At 44.9% G+C, this 14,868-nt stretch overlaps 1 protein-coding gene across 1 annotated transcript in view; it reads right to left on the bottom strand.

Moving 5' to 3' along the window:
• Positions 1–13,795, bottom strand: part of Pkd1l1 (polycystin 1 like 1, transient receptor potential channel interacting) — a 108,318-nt gene extending 94,523 nt beyond the window's left edge. The window contains exons 1-8 of the mRNA XM_059275330.1: positions 13,752–13,795; positions 12,018–12,108; positions 11,868–11,936; positions 11,411–11,514; positions 9,961–10,283; positions 2,998–3,168; positions 1,032–1,151; positions 403–571 (exon numbers count right to left, since the gene is read on the bottom strand). Coding sequence (XP_059131313.1) covers positions 403–571; positions 1,032–1,151; positions 2,998–3,168; positions 9,961–10,283; positions 11,411–11,514; positions 11,868–11,936; positions 12,018–12,108; positions 13,752–13,795 — 1,091 coding nt within the window. The remainder of the gene's footprint in view (positions 1–402; positions 572–1,031; positions 1,152–2,997; positions 3,169–9,960; positions 10,284–11,410; positions 11,515–11,867; positions 11,937–12,017; positions 12,109–13,751) is intronic.
• Between the last annotated feature and the right edge of the window lie 1,073 nt (positions 13,796–14,868).

Below are 14,868 nucleotides of genomic sequence, written 5' to 3'. Positions count from 1 at the left end.
GGATGGGGTACAAGGCAAGATGAGAACACAAGGCTGGCGAGAATCTCCACATCACTTCAGCAGACAGACGGAGCTGAGAACTTAAGTTATGGGCATTATATAACGAGGTAGTATCAAGACCAAGATAGAGGGAATTCTTCTCAAGTTCCCTTTCTCTCATGTCTCTATGCCGTGAGCACCTCACCTTTCTTTATAGGAAGTACAATCTATATTATACTGAGGGCTGAGATGAGATTGGGGGAGGTGAGGCCCTCTTCTTTTACATGTAATGGCTAAGCTAAATACACAGAAATGCTTAGGGGCTGGGTGTAATGTAAGCACCAATAAACTGTTGTGATAGTGCTGGGGTGATCTTTATCCTGACCATTGGCTGCATCACCACTAAAGAGCATATTGACAGACCACTGAGGGATGTTCAGCCTTCTTCTAATGCTTCTGGAAGTTGTCCTCACTGGCGGGTCATCTCCAAAATACCATGCAAACTCCAGGGGTATAGTTTCATTGGTAACAGCCACAAATGTGATGTTCGTGTCTGCAGCAAACACAGTTCCATTGGTGTGGATAGACACAGCTGTGACGAAGAGAGGGAGGTAGGGGTCCATCAGCACAAAGGGCTGGAAGCCACTCAGAGAACCCCCAACACTGCCACTTAACCGAAGCGTGAATACATAATGAGCCTGTGAAGGTGAGTGTAAGGTAAAGCCAGAGAGTGAGGGAGATCTGTGGGGCCCAAGCAGGAGGCACAGCCCAAGTCTGAGGACCATCAGTGATGGCTCACAAGGCAACATGGCCATCTCCTTTGGGAACTGTGCTTGGAAGGCATGGAATGGAGGTGGAGTGGGGGCAGCAGATGACCACATGATAGTCCCCCATCTCCCACACTCTGGTGGGAGCTCAGAGCCTACAGTTTCTAGGAAAGTCCCAGAACAAACTGCATGTATACAAGAGCCTGCAGAAGGGCCAATAGGATGGGTCTTGGGCTGAGCTGCTAAAGCAGAAGGGCTATATCTAGAATGAGAACACAGACGCACATTGCAGCTTATACCCAACAGTCACACCAAGCCAAGCCTGGCCGCTGCCCACTCGGGCCTGAGAAATAAAGGACACATTGTGTGAAGAAACAGACGAGTAGCCATGCATCACGATGGTGCCTAAAATGAGAAAAGACACAGGAGAAAATTTAATCCACTTAAACACACACACACACACACACACACTCACACACACACACTGCACACACACACACACACACATACACACACACACACACACACACACACACACACACACACACACAAGCCGCTACTTCTCATTGTCAACTTTATCTCTTGGAATTTTAATAAAATTTGAAATCTGGAGCATACACTCAAATGAGGTGGCTGGCAAACATGAATTATGTGACAGGCTTTCTCTCTTTAAAATTTTCTTTAAATGACATCTGTCTCCTCAGAGAACTTGACATAGTAATGAATACATTCCAGCCTTTGCAATACATTGATTCCTTTGTTAGCTGGCTTTATGTTAGACATACTTGTCTTGTGTGTATTTATTAAACAGTCTTCACACCATGGAGAGTCTTAGTGGGGGTCCAACAATAAGCCTCATTCATCTAAGTCCTCTAAAATGTAATGCAGTGTTTTATGAGCATGTGTGTGTATATACACGTATGTGTGCATGTATTGGAAGTCAAGTACCAAAAAATTGAATCAGATCCTAGAATAGGACTGTGATATCTAAGAAGATTTAAACCAACTCATTTGGGATATTAAAAAAGAGATGGGCTTAAAAATTATTATTGCTTTTTTATGAATTTCTTTTTATAAAGAAAAATGTTTATCTATAACATAAATAAAATGGATTGGATACAGATTCTTTTTAAAAGCGCCCCACCAATAAGATTGGCATGTTCTCCTTAATGATGACTAAAAGTTAATCTTGATCACAATCTGGTTTCACAACATGTGAGGAAAGAAAAGCTATGGATTTGCACAAGGGTGTCCAATTACTGATCTTTAGCACAGCATTTAGACTCAAAGTACCCCATTCTAAATCTTAGCACAGACACACGTGGCCTGGGCTCACCCCCTTTACTCAAAGTTTTGATAAGACAAGTCAATAGGAATCGTCAGCTGGCTGGTTACAGTGTGCCGCTTAGCAGGTTTAAAAGTCCTCCTCTGCGTTATGTAATACTTAGTTGGGGAGTTTTCCCCCAGGAGGGCTGTAGGGATACACAGTCCATATGTGATATAAGAAGTATGGATTCCCAGGAATGAGTTCTTTGGGATGTGTCTCCCACTGGGTTCTCTTTTTCCTATAAGCCTGTATCTATCTACGGGAACCAAACACTTTGGGCTCTTCCTGCTCCACTCTGGCTCTACTATAATGTGTCCCAACTGTTTCCTTCAGAACCCTTGATTCCAGTCCCTCTTCTGACTCCTTCTGGACTGTGAGTTTTTGATGCCTTCCCCCAAGCTGGCAGCAGGAGAAGGGACACCTTCAGGTAGGTGTGGGGCGAGGGTGAGGAGGCAGGAGTTAGGGAGCTCTTGATATACTACGAGCACCCAGCACCACATACCGCTGGCTGTGGCTGTGCCATCTGCCAGAATGTCCCCATACCTGCTCCTCACGGCTCACTATTTGCAACAACTCCTACCTCAGGTAGTATCTGTCCCGCAGCAACACATAGTCTAGGGGACCTGCCAGCCCCATGGCCATGCTCCTCTTCAGGTACTTTTTGTTCTTTCCCTATTTTTTTATACACTTCACTAAATATCTTTACTGGATTACAAATTGCCTAAGGTTGGATCCCTATACAATTCCATCTTATTTCCCCCAACACACAACATTTCACAGTACCTATTTTCTACATGAGGTCAAAATGAATGGACGGCACTGTATTGTATAGGGTGGCTAGAACTTGGACAGCGAAACTAAAGCCAAGTCAGGCTGCACACACAGCAGAGACGTGAGTGCTCAGCTTCCATGCACAGGCCTCACCTTTCTGCTGTGGGAGGGAGTCAGCAAAGGAAAGAGCTTCACCATCGTGGATAGAGCTGGAATTCATGAACACAGACACATTCTCATGGCCAATGTCCACATAATAAGGTCCCAGTTCCACATCAACTCCATGAACGTTATGGATAACAGCCCTGAGCTTGTAGACTCCTTCTGGAAAAAGAAGAAAAAATAGACATTCGATGGTTTTTCAAACAGATATAAGAGTTAACACCTTCAGGATATCACAGTAGGGTGACTAGTCTGTGAACTGATACTGTAAATAAGATTTTTTTTAAATTCCTTGCAACAACAGGGGCATTTCATGGGCATGCAGCCACACAGCACACAGAGTCCCACATTCAACATGCCTTGGTGTAGCTTACTGTTCTACTGTCTGGAAATTCTTAATAATATTAACAATCAGTTAATTCGTGTTTTCCACTAGACCCTGAAAATGATATGGCATATCTGTGCCTCAGAAATTATTGGATGTATTAAAATAGATACTGGTCATTTCAGAATAGCTAGGTTAATATGTATGTGTATTTGATATACACATTTGCTTGAATAAACATCCAAATAGTATATGTCAAAGGATTATGATAGACTAAAAATGGACCCCAACCCTGACTGTGTTCCTGAAGTTTTTATAATGTCACTATAATACAACTTTATATTTTTCATTAAAGTGGTAGGAACTATTCTTCCTCTTTTAGATTGGTGCAAGTCTCGTGGTCAATTGCATAGCCCCTCTGACTTGCCTCATCTTGTCTTTGGACAGGTCACCATTATCATGGGAAGCATCTGGGCCTAACTTGCTGAAGAAGAAACAAAACTCAGTTGTCCCATGGGGTCACTCATCTCCAGAAAGAGTCATCAATTTGGTTGATTGGCAGCTGCCTACATAACCATCATGAATCCTCTGAGGCCCACCTAGATCCAAAGAAGCCCCTAAAAAACTGGGTGAAACTCATGATTGCATTCTATTTTGTTCTTAGTTCTTTGAGAATTTAAGGCACTAAGGCATCCACTCTGTTAACACAGCTGCAGATGTCTGGTACTGCTCTGCGGACTAGAGAGGCCTCTAGCAGATGGCTAACCCCAACCTCCTACCCACTCTTCTTAAATTATGCATTTGATCCTGCTGTACACTGACTTTGAAACGTTAGGTGACCCCTGGTGTGTCACAGGATTATGTCTGCTGCTGGTCCCAGTCACCCATTCCCAGCTCTGTCCCTCACAGACCTCATTCATCATCCACACAGAACGAAGGTCCCCTTCCCAGCCTCTCTCAGCTTACAAGTCCCCATTGTGTTAGCGTCTTGTCTCCTACTGGCCAATTCACACCTGCCATGGCCCTTTTGAAACGACGCAGGCAGAACCAGTGGCTTCATCTAGTGATCGCCCACAGCTCTTGTGCTGCGTTTCATTTCCAAGTTCACTATATCCTGTCTCCTTTGCCCCCAAAGCTCACCCCGGTTCACGAAGAACATGCATAATGACTGCTTATGAAGTGATCGATGACATTGCATAGGATAGAAAACTAAAGCCAAACAAAGAAAACGATGTTCTCAAGGCCCAGTATGTGCTGTTCCTTAGGAATTACTACAGCCTTTGCTGTCCTAGAGAGCGGTAGGTGGTGGCATGATGCATGCAAAGTGGGAGAGATGTAGCAGAGAAAAAAAAAATATCATCTATGAGGAAACTCAGTGAATATGGTGCGATGCAGGATTTGGGAGCAGCGTGCTCAGTGTCCTACCTGGAATGGAGATTTAATTAATTCTGTAGGAACGGGCACACCCAGGGCTGGAGAGACAGCTCAGCAGTTAAGAGCATGTACTGCTCTTGCTTAGAGTTGAGTTTGATTCACGACATTTGCACTGAGCAGCTCACAACCTCCTGTAACTCCAGCTCTAGGGGATCCCATGCTCTCCTCTACCTCTGCAGAAACCTACATTCGCTTTTACATACCTACACACATTCATACACATATATACATAATTTAAAAACAAATCTCTTTTAAAGGCACACTTTTCCAACTTAGAGAAGCTGTACCATAAGTACTAAATCATCATTAATAACTTTAGTACATTTACAAATCAAACACAGCTTCTCACAATAGAATCCAAAAGAGATCTGCATGTGGATTTTTTTTTTCTTCAAGACAGGGTTAGAAACACAGAGACTGTGTAGCTTTGTGCCTTTCCTGGATCTCGTTCTGTAGACCAGGCTGGCCTCGAACTCACAAATATCCGCCTGCCTCTCTGCATGTGGATTTTAATAAATAGAAAGTGATTTTAATAAATAGAAAGGGAAACTGATATGAGGCCAGCTATCACAGTCATAGGGACCAGGACTGAATTAAGAGTTGTGCATTGGACGAATCAACTTGTTATTCACACTTCATTTGAAGAGGCATATCTCATTACTCCAGCATCAGGAAACTGGTTTATCTAACAGTTAAAAGACCTGTGCCTGGACTCAGGAATTTGGCTTCAGGTCTTAGGCAGATTTGTTTGCAAATTACCTTTAAATTTAACCTCTAGGAAATGATAGAATACTAACTCTGTGCTGGATGGTTTTATGTCAACTTGACACAAGCTAAAGTCATTTGAGAGGAGGGAACCTCAATTAACAAATGCCTCCATAAGATCTGTCTGTGGGCAAGCCTGTAGGCAATATTCTTAATTAGTGATTGATGAGTGTTGCCATCCCTGGACTGGTGGTCCTGGGTTCTGTAAGAACGCAGGCTGAGCAAGCCATGAGGAGCAGCCAGTAAGCAGCTCCCCTCCATGGCCTCTGCATCAGCTCCTGCCTCCAGGATCCTACCCTGTTTGAGTTCCTGTCCTGACACCCTTCAATCCTGAACAGAGACATGGAATTGTAAGCCAAATAAACCCTTTCCTCCCCAGCTTGCTTTTTGGTCATGGTGTTTCATCACAGGGGGCCAGCTCTGTGCGTCACCGTACCTTCTGGTGCTCTCTTGCTCAAGGTCTGTATGTCTTTCTCCTTCCCTCCCTCCTTCCCTCCCTCCCTTCCTTCCTCCCTCCCTCCCTCCCTCCCTTCCTCTCTCTAGCCTCCCCTTTTCCTTCCCATCCTTTCTCTTGCCTTCCTCTCTCTCCTCCTCCTCTACCTCCTTCTCTCCCACTCTCATTTACTCTTACTAGTCTTTCTATTGGTGGGGTTAGGTGGTAATGAGTCTCAGGCAGAAAGGTAGCACAGGAACTCAGCACCTAGAAGATTCAGGAGCCATTTAAGCCTAGCTTGTCAGGATGGACATAAGGTATAGCCTACCATAACCTCCTGAGCAGTCTTAAATTCTCATTTCTAACACTGATTGCATTTTAAACTACAAAGATGACCTCAAAACTTTAAAAAGTCAGAACACTAGAGAAAAAGATATTTATTATGGTACACGATGACTGGAAATTAATAATGAAACAATCCAACAAGGGTCATAGGACATATGGATATGTTAGAAAAATAAGAAAAAATAGCCACAAAAGCAAGAAGGCAAAAAAAAAGATCAAAACAGAAATTGACCAACTAGAAAAAAATATAATAAACACAATCCACTGGGCATAGTGGCACACACCTTTAATCCCAGTACTCAGGAGGCAGAGGCAGGCAGATCTCTGTGAGTTCGAGGCCAGCCTGGTCTACAGAGTAAGTTCCAGGATAGGCTCCAAAACTACACAGAGAAACCCTGTCTCGAACAATCAAAATAAACAAACAAACAAACAAACAAACACAATCCATGCTGATTCCTTAACTAAAGGACTGCGCATCAGCCCTATCTGATTCAGAAGAGGAGAAGAATGAAATTAAATGAAAAGGATGAAGGAAATAAGTCAATATCAACAAAAATTTAAGAACCAGAGGGGCCCACTTTGTTGATGTTTCTATAATTAAGCTCGAAGACTTGTATTAAAAGTGTACTTCTCTAAGAACCTAGAACTTCAAAGAATTAGCTACATGAGAAATAGCAAATGTCAACAGAAAGAGGTATCATCGAGTTAGCCAGAGGCAGCAAGAGAGTAAGTACATACATTCATCTAGACAATAACTGTGTCTAACGATATCTTTGCTCTTCCAGGATGAGAGAAATAGTAAGCTCTCCATGTATCACTGATGGGAAAATCTAATGCTAATGCCCCAAAACCAGTGACTGGACTCCAGCTCAGTTTATGAGCACCAGCATAAAACCCTTGAGTAGGATTTAGAAAACTGAATTCAACCCCATTTTAAAAATAATAAGGCAAAATCATACTGTTTCCCTCTCCCAGGAATTTGGGAATGTTATTACTAAGTAATGTAACTTGAAACTTGTGAGTTCTAAAGGTGAAAACCAATCATAAAGTCATCTCAACAGATAGAATCTGTAAGGAGCTGGAAAATCCAACAACTCTTTTATTATTATTTTTTTTCAGGCCTTAATAAAAGATGAAAATTTCTGTGCCAGGATAAATCGAATCTATCCAAATTCTAGCATGGAGTTTAGAGAAAAAAATAGCAGAAAGTTCTGAAGACAAACACACCCAACGCTGTCTGCTAACGTCACCCACAACACTCTGGAAATCCGGGCCAAAGTGATTAGACAGGAGAAAGGACTGAGGTGATCACAGGAGACGGGAAGTGATAACATCAGCATTTGTAAACAGTGTGTTTGCACAGCTAAGAAAACACTTGAGGACGTGTGCAGGAGACGTCTGTGTCAAAGTTCAGCAAGACTGGAGGCCACAAAACAAAGAGCAACTTCCTCACCTCTCTGCATGCCGTGGCAACCAGCCTGAAGATAAATCGCTTATTTGTGACGGCACCAAAAAAATGAAGTGCCATGTAATGTAAGTTTCATATGGAAACAACTAAGAAACAGTTTTTACATTTTTAGTGCATGTGTGTGTGTGCACGTGCATGCATGTGTGCGTGTGTGCGTGTGTGATTTGTGGGAGTTAATTCTCTCACATGGAGAAAATTTTAAATGTTTCCAAAGGAGTAAAGAAGGATAGAAATGAACAGGGTACATTCTATTAAAAGGGGGATTTGGGAACATAGGGCTTCTACATAAATTAATTTTTAAGTTAAACACTATTCAGATAGAACTGTCAATCTCTTCATATTAGACAGTATGGGTCTTCATGTGGAAGAATCATCAAGAAAATATGACCAAAATAATCCCAGAGAAGTTGAGGTACTAGGAGAGCAAGCCACAATGGTGAGACCCTAGGAAAGCATAACAGTGACTCACACAAGCCGGTGGGACAGATAAAGGGGATCAGAAAGTCTGCAGATGGCCTAGAAAAGGAACCCAGCTTGTAAAAAGTGGGGGAGGGGAGAGAGAGCATTCCAGATGCTTCTGAAAAATGGATCATTCCAGCCACCTAAGCAGGCATCCTGACCTCGGGAAAGTGAAATGTGCATCTGATGTTATACCAGGATATGTATTCAAAATATTAGTTACTTAAGTGTGCAAAATTCTATCATGAAAACACTAAAAGACATAAAAGAATTGCTTTATAAATTTGGAGAAAGGAACACATTTTTAAATGGGACACGTATCTCAGAACCTGGGGCTTAGGATTTATAGCTCAGTGGTAGAATACCTGCCTAGCGCGCAAGAAGCTGGGTTCATTCTCTAGCACCTCCATAAATAGAAAGCAAAATAAATAAACAACATTTTCACACAAAAGCATCTAAAAGCAAAGCTGACACACAATAAACGAAGAAAAAAAATATTTGCAACTTGTTAGCCTCACAATAAAAAGACTAATTTTCTCAGCAATGGAAAAATACAAACGCCATGTTGTACAGAGCCACAAAAGTGCTCATTTTGGCTAAACATGTTTTTTTTTAAAAAAGGTACTTTAATTTTGAATGAAGATAATGACACACAGAGCTTCAGAAAGAGACAGTTTCCATCTCTCAGACTGACAGTGGCACTGTTCACAGAGCGTAGACCGGATGGCTCTAATTGAGAGCAATTTGGCAGTAATTTGGCAAATTGCTACTGGACATGGCATTTGAGGCACAATGTCTGCTTTACTATGAGCTGCCACGTACTCACTGTAATGTTACTTTTAATACTGAAGGAACTATCTCAACATCCACCAACAAAATCCAGTTAAACAGACCTGGACAGTTAAGTCAACATACAGGAGCCACCCGAAAGGGCAGGGAAGTCCTTTCGGGCCTGACTGAGGAGTTGCTCTAAGGTGGAGATTCGTACTTAAGTGAGCAGAGAGCTGGACATTGTGCTTAATGCACTCCCGTTTACAGAACGCAGAATAAGCCTGACCGTGGCTTACATGCACACGAGATGTAAGAAATCAAAGATGTGGTTGCCTGCGGGTTAGTGAGAAGAGGACTCTCGGTGTGCACCTTGTCAGCTGCGTGCGCTTGCACAGAGACTAGACCATGTTCAAAACAGTGATTTTCAGAAGAGAAAGAAAAAAATTCAATTCCTCCATGACTCCAGAAAGTTAAGTTTTCCACTCATATCCCACACTCGTCCCTCAAGCTTTAGCTTTACCCAACTAACACCAAAATGTCCATACAAACATTGGTCATTGTTTGTCATTATTACTTTGAAATTGTTGGAATTTTCAACTCAAAAGAAAGAGTGTGTCCTATCACACATGGGTCCTTGAGAAATGTAAGGGATTTGGGGATGTCACCATGTCTAGGAAGGAGGCCTTGTACTGACTGTGTGACCCAGGGACTGTTTCTGGGTCTCATTCTCCTACCCCACAGTTCTGAGGGAAGATTAATGAGCTGAAGTATAAAGTATAAAGACCTGGCCATAGTCCAAAATGTGAGCTTCCGCCATACAGAAGCCACCAGGTTGGTTCAGAAGGATCCAGAAGGTGGAATGTGGCTCCCTCCCTCCCAGCATCTGAACGCTGCCAGTGTCCTGGGATGGCATCTCCTCCCCAGGCTTCCAGAGAAGGACACACTGCACCATACCTTTCCTGTACCGGTGGTAGGCAGTCACTGCAGCTGGATCTGTCATTGTACACAGTCTCATCTCAGTTCCACAACTGTCCCCAAAGTCCACCAGCAGACAGAGAGCAGCTCCGGGACCCAGGTGAACACGGATGCCCAGAGCTGGAGGTGCCTGAGCACCTGTTTCTGGGAAGTAGCAGGTGGCAAAGTGCCCAGCATTTTCAGGCTGTGTCACCGGGATGGACCCGGGAGGATGCCGAGTGAGGGGAGAGGGACTCTCGGGATGGTACCAGGATGTGAGGAGGCTGCAGGTACAGGCGATGCCAGGAAGGGGATCTGAGGAACTAAGAGAAAGAAGCAGATACCAGATTTCAGGGCAGTCTGCAGAGTCCAGGAATAGAGAGGGTATGGGGGTGGGAGGTTAGATGTGAGTGGACCGTCTAGGATAGCTGTAGGGAACAGGTGTGAAGACCCTGAAGAAGGGCCCTGGTTCTCAGTGGGCTCCCCACCTGCAATACCAGAATCACTGGCCACGTGTGAGACAGGCACCTCTGACCACTGGTTGAGACATTAAAAGGAGGGCCAGAAAGTCCCCTAGAGACCGAGGTCAGCTCCCTAAAGACTGAGGTCAGCCCCCTAAAGACTAAGGTCATCACTTTAGAGATGAAGCCAGCTCTCCCTAAAGACTGGGATCAACACCCTGGATGGAGGCTGAGGTCAGTTACTGGAGTACAACTAATCTAGTTACAGAAAAAAGGGTAAAATAATTTTTATCTATCATTGAAATCATGAGCCGAAAGCCAGTCTTTCCCATGAGTCACCACCAACTGGTTTTGTACAATGCTATCTTGACCCCCAGTTTACCATTTCCACACATAGCTCCTTGTGTTGGGAGCTGGGGGCTGGAAAGAGTCTGGGACTACTTAGCCAGCTCCCAAGAATATAGGATTCCCCTCCCTGGCTTACTGGGAACTGTTGCAGGAGACACCAACGATGAGCATTTAGGCGGCTAGCAGTCTGAACAAAGGACAGAGACCTTTAAAGCAGATGGAGAATGCTCTCATGGGCATGGGAGGGTCTTGAGTACTGGGAATATTTCACATGTCCCTCTGCTGCCTGTGCTGTGCTTATCCCCCCAGCAACACAGAGAGACAGTGCTGCGGTCGGAATTCCTGACTGCTCTAAAAGACAAAGGGGCCATGTGACATTGCATACAGGTGGCAAAGAGCAGCTAATCATATCACCTGAGCACAATGACTTAGCACACTCCCAGTCACAGCTGGGAAGAACCCCCGAGACCCAAATCATCAAGTGACTGGTAGTGACTATGACAAGATGGGTGTGGCCTTCACCACCCTCCTTCTGCGTTCTGGTAATGGTGGGGAAATGGAAAGCCAGACCCCCTGAGAGCTGCCTGGGTGCTGGTCTGTGGGGATGTGACCACCCTGGTGGGGACCTCCTGGTGACAGACCTCAGAAGCAGCACATTGGGCAAGTCTTCTGCAGAGCACAGCAGTCCTTCACAGTCAAGAACCTCCTTCTTGGGGCTGCAGAGGGCTCCTGTCGAAGGGGCATCCTGCAACACAAATGTTTAAGGTCACAGGAGTTTCTCCAATCCCTGCTCTGGCACAGGTTTTCCATGTCAAAGTCAACTTAGTAAATGGCCCGTGAGACTGAGGTCTCTGAGGACTGAGGACTCGTTTGGTTGGGGAAATGTAAATCAACCTGTCCATGGCACTGCCTACAGAATGAAAAGGGGCAGTTTCCAGCAAAGAGAATACCCCCACCCCATTGGGGACCCCCTGGAACTCCACAGGAACTTCAAGATTGCCTATTATGGCTTCACGTTGTCGGCCTCTGCTAAGGCAATAAGTTAGTTATTTATAGGATCATGCACTCATGAGGCTGGCCGCTGAGAGATGACATTACCACAGGAATGGAGTCTATTTTCTTTTTTATTGCAATGACATATTTCAGTTCTTCATGACTGTGCAGTATCTACCAGAGTCAGAAAGGCAAAGTAGAGATTGCTCATCAGCTCAGAGGCAAGTTCTTCAGGGGCTAAGGTCAGACACCAACCTGCTGCAGACCGGAGAACGATCCATCTGTTCTTTCAGCCTCGCACAGCCACATGAGACAGGAGCGGGGACTGTCACTGTTCCTGATGCTCCTGATGATGACAAAAGGCAGAGAGACTCTGTCATATGCTTGGCACAGCTGATTGTTACGTGTTCTGGCTTATCCAAAAGACCCTCTCTATCATCCAAGCCTGTTTCTGGGAGCCCATAAGGTAGACCATCAGAGACTACATGTGCTGTAAATTGACCGACTCAGGGCTGTGGCAGATGTCAGGGAGAAGTCCTTAGGGTGGAGAGGAACACAGTTAAAGCCATTTGCAAAAATTTGCACCCACCTAGGTGCAAGTCACATTCCACACATGCTGGGCCATCAATATATACTGTGGCATATGTCCATGTGCTATAGCATAGACAGGGAGTTGGAGAACCTGGAAGGCAAGTTCTGGTTATGAGCTCTAGACAGTGGCTAGCACCTCGTGTCCTGTGCCTCTCTCTCTCACCACTACAGGCTCGGGTCTGCAGAGGACAGACTTGTCCTCATGGGGGCAGTGGACTGCAGCATGTGGTTAACTTCAGAATTCAGCTCTGGTCCCTGGCCTGCTGCGTGTCCACCTCCCCAGACTCTCTCATGGTTCAGTCTACTGGTGGAACCAGCTCCCTTGACACTTCTGATGGCACATCCTCCTGCACTGTCCTCTGTCCTAAGTTACTTTGAACGTTCCTAATGGGTCACGTTTTCTGGCTATTTGCTTTCTGGTGTTTTGTTTTGTTTTCATTTATGGCTCTTTACTTCTTAACACAGAAATGTTTTTGAAAACAAAAATCTAAGAGCTAGCGACGTGGCTCAGGCTCACTGTTCAACATTAAGAGGATCTCCCTTTTAGAAAAGATGGGCCTTCCCTTCTTCCCAAACACACTCTCCAGAGCCTTGCTCACCCAGTTACTACTGCGGGCAGCAGACAGACTACATGCTGGGCCAGGAGGAGAACACAGAGCTCAGGGCTCCTGCCAGAGACAGCTCCACCATGCTCTGGCTGACAGTTCTCTGTGGCAGCTGAGAAGGATGACATTTCCTTGATGACCCATAGGGGGTGCTAATTCCAGGGACTGTTTCCTTTTAATTGAATCAAGTCCTAAATGAATTGAAATAAGCTGTGCAATTCTTCAGTGCTTGACTCTCATGTTGGAGAGGGTTGTTCTGCCCAAGCCAGAAAGAACATGTTGATTGACACGGGCTTGGGGGTGGGATGGGGTGCCGGTTGGGCCAATGAAATCCGATAGTATGCATTTTATGCTGTGATGCCCTGTAATAAAACGTGACACAGACAAGAGCAACCAAAAATCCTTAAGCTGTCACACTCCAGACACAGACAGACAAAATCCACCCCAACAGGAAGCCCTGTGTTTGTAAAGTGGAATTCAGGAAGGCCATAGTGTTGGGCACAGCCTTTCAGTAATCTGGGTTATAAACCCTGCAGTATGGGGATTGGGCATCTTATGCTCTCCAGTATCCCCCCCTCTGCAACTTCAATTTTTTGGTTATGTAGTGTTGTTTTGCTTTTGGACTGTATAAAGAAAAAAGAAAAAAACAAAACATATAAACTGTATTATGGACAATGTGTTTAAGGTGGAATTAAACAATTATATGTGCAGTTCTGTGCCACCAGTATCCAGGATTTTTACTTTCTGGGGAACCCTGGGAGCCCTGAAAAAAGCCCTAGATCTCCCAACTCACGCCACCCCACCCCTTGGCCGCTCCTCATCTACTTTTGCGTCCATGGCTTAGACTTCTCCAGTAGGAACTGCACAATAAGGTTTGCTTTTTCCAACTGGCTCCTTTCACAAAGCACCATGTTCTCAAGGTCCCATCACAGTTTTGTTTCCAACTCCAGGACTAAGGCTTGCCAACTCCGTTCCTGATGTTGCCATCATGCTGGGCCTGGTTCTAAACTACAACACAGTATATACAGCAGGAGTTTTCAGACAGGGCTTACCCTGAGAGACACCATTTTAAAAGCAGCATCTGGCTCCCTTTTGAGTACAAATGCAGGCACAGAATGACTGTGCACCTCACTGTGCATGTGGACACCACCACTGACTTCTCTATGCCAGCATGACTGACACATGGCTTGTTCCTAAATGTAACAAAATGTCACTGGGGAATTCATCAAAGCAGCTTGGCAGCATATGAGCACATGAGTGAATCTCAACCGTATCAGGAAGAGGCCCAAGAAGTGGTCACATGGCTAAGCAGGTAAAAATGATTGCCATGCAAGCCTGATGACGAGTTCAAAGCCCAGAACCCATGAAAAGTCAGACACAGTAGCTTCTATGGACAGATCTGTGATGCCAGCACTCCTGAGGCAAGGATTGGAGGTGGAGTGAGGAATCCTCACGAAACCTGCAGGCCTGCTAGCCTGGATACGGAGTGGCAGAAACAAGGTAAAAGGAAAGAACCCACTTCTGGACATTTGATCTTGATACCTATACCAGGACTTTCCAGTGCACCCCCCAACACACAAACACAAACACACACACACACACACACACACACAGAGTAATGACAATGATGATGATGATGATGATGGTGATGATGATGATGATGATAAGGAACTGGTCTCTGTGAGAAATGCATAATTTATTTTAAAAAATGTGGGGGGTGGGGAGAGAGAGGAAGGAAGAAACAAATGAGCAAAAAAAAGGAAGCAAGCCAGCCAGCCTAGAATTTACAAAACACACTAGATTGAGCAAGGTTGCAACAGTCTTACCTGGAAGCTAACACAGCAATGGGGACACCCTCCCCGAGGGTGTGAGCATCAAGGGGCTGAAAGGCGGAGCGCTCCTGGCTGTCC

The sequence above is a fragment of the Peromyscus eremicus genome, chromosome 10, assembly GCF_949786415.1.
Source record: "Peromyscus eremicus chromosome 10, PerEre_H2_v1, whole genome shotgun sequence".
Classification (NCBI taxonomy): Eukaryota; Metazoa; Chordata; class Mammalia; order Rodentia; family Cricetidae; genus Peromyscus; species Peromyscus eremicus.
This window is presented reverse-complemented; position numbering and strand designations above follow the sequence as displayed.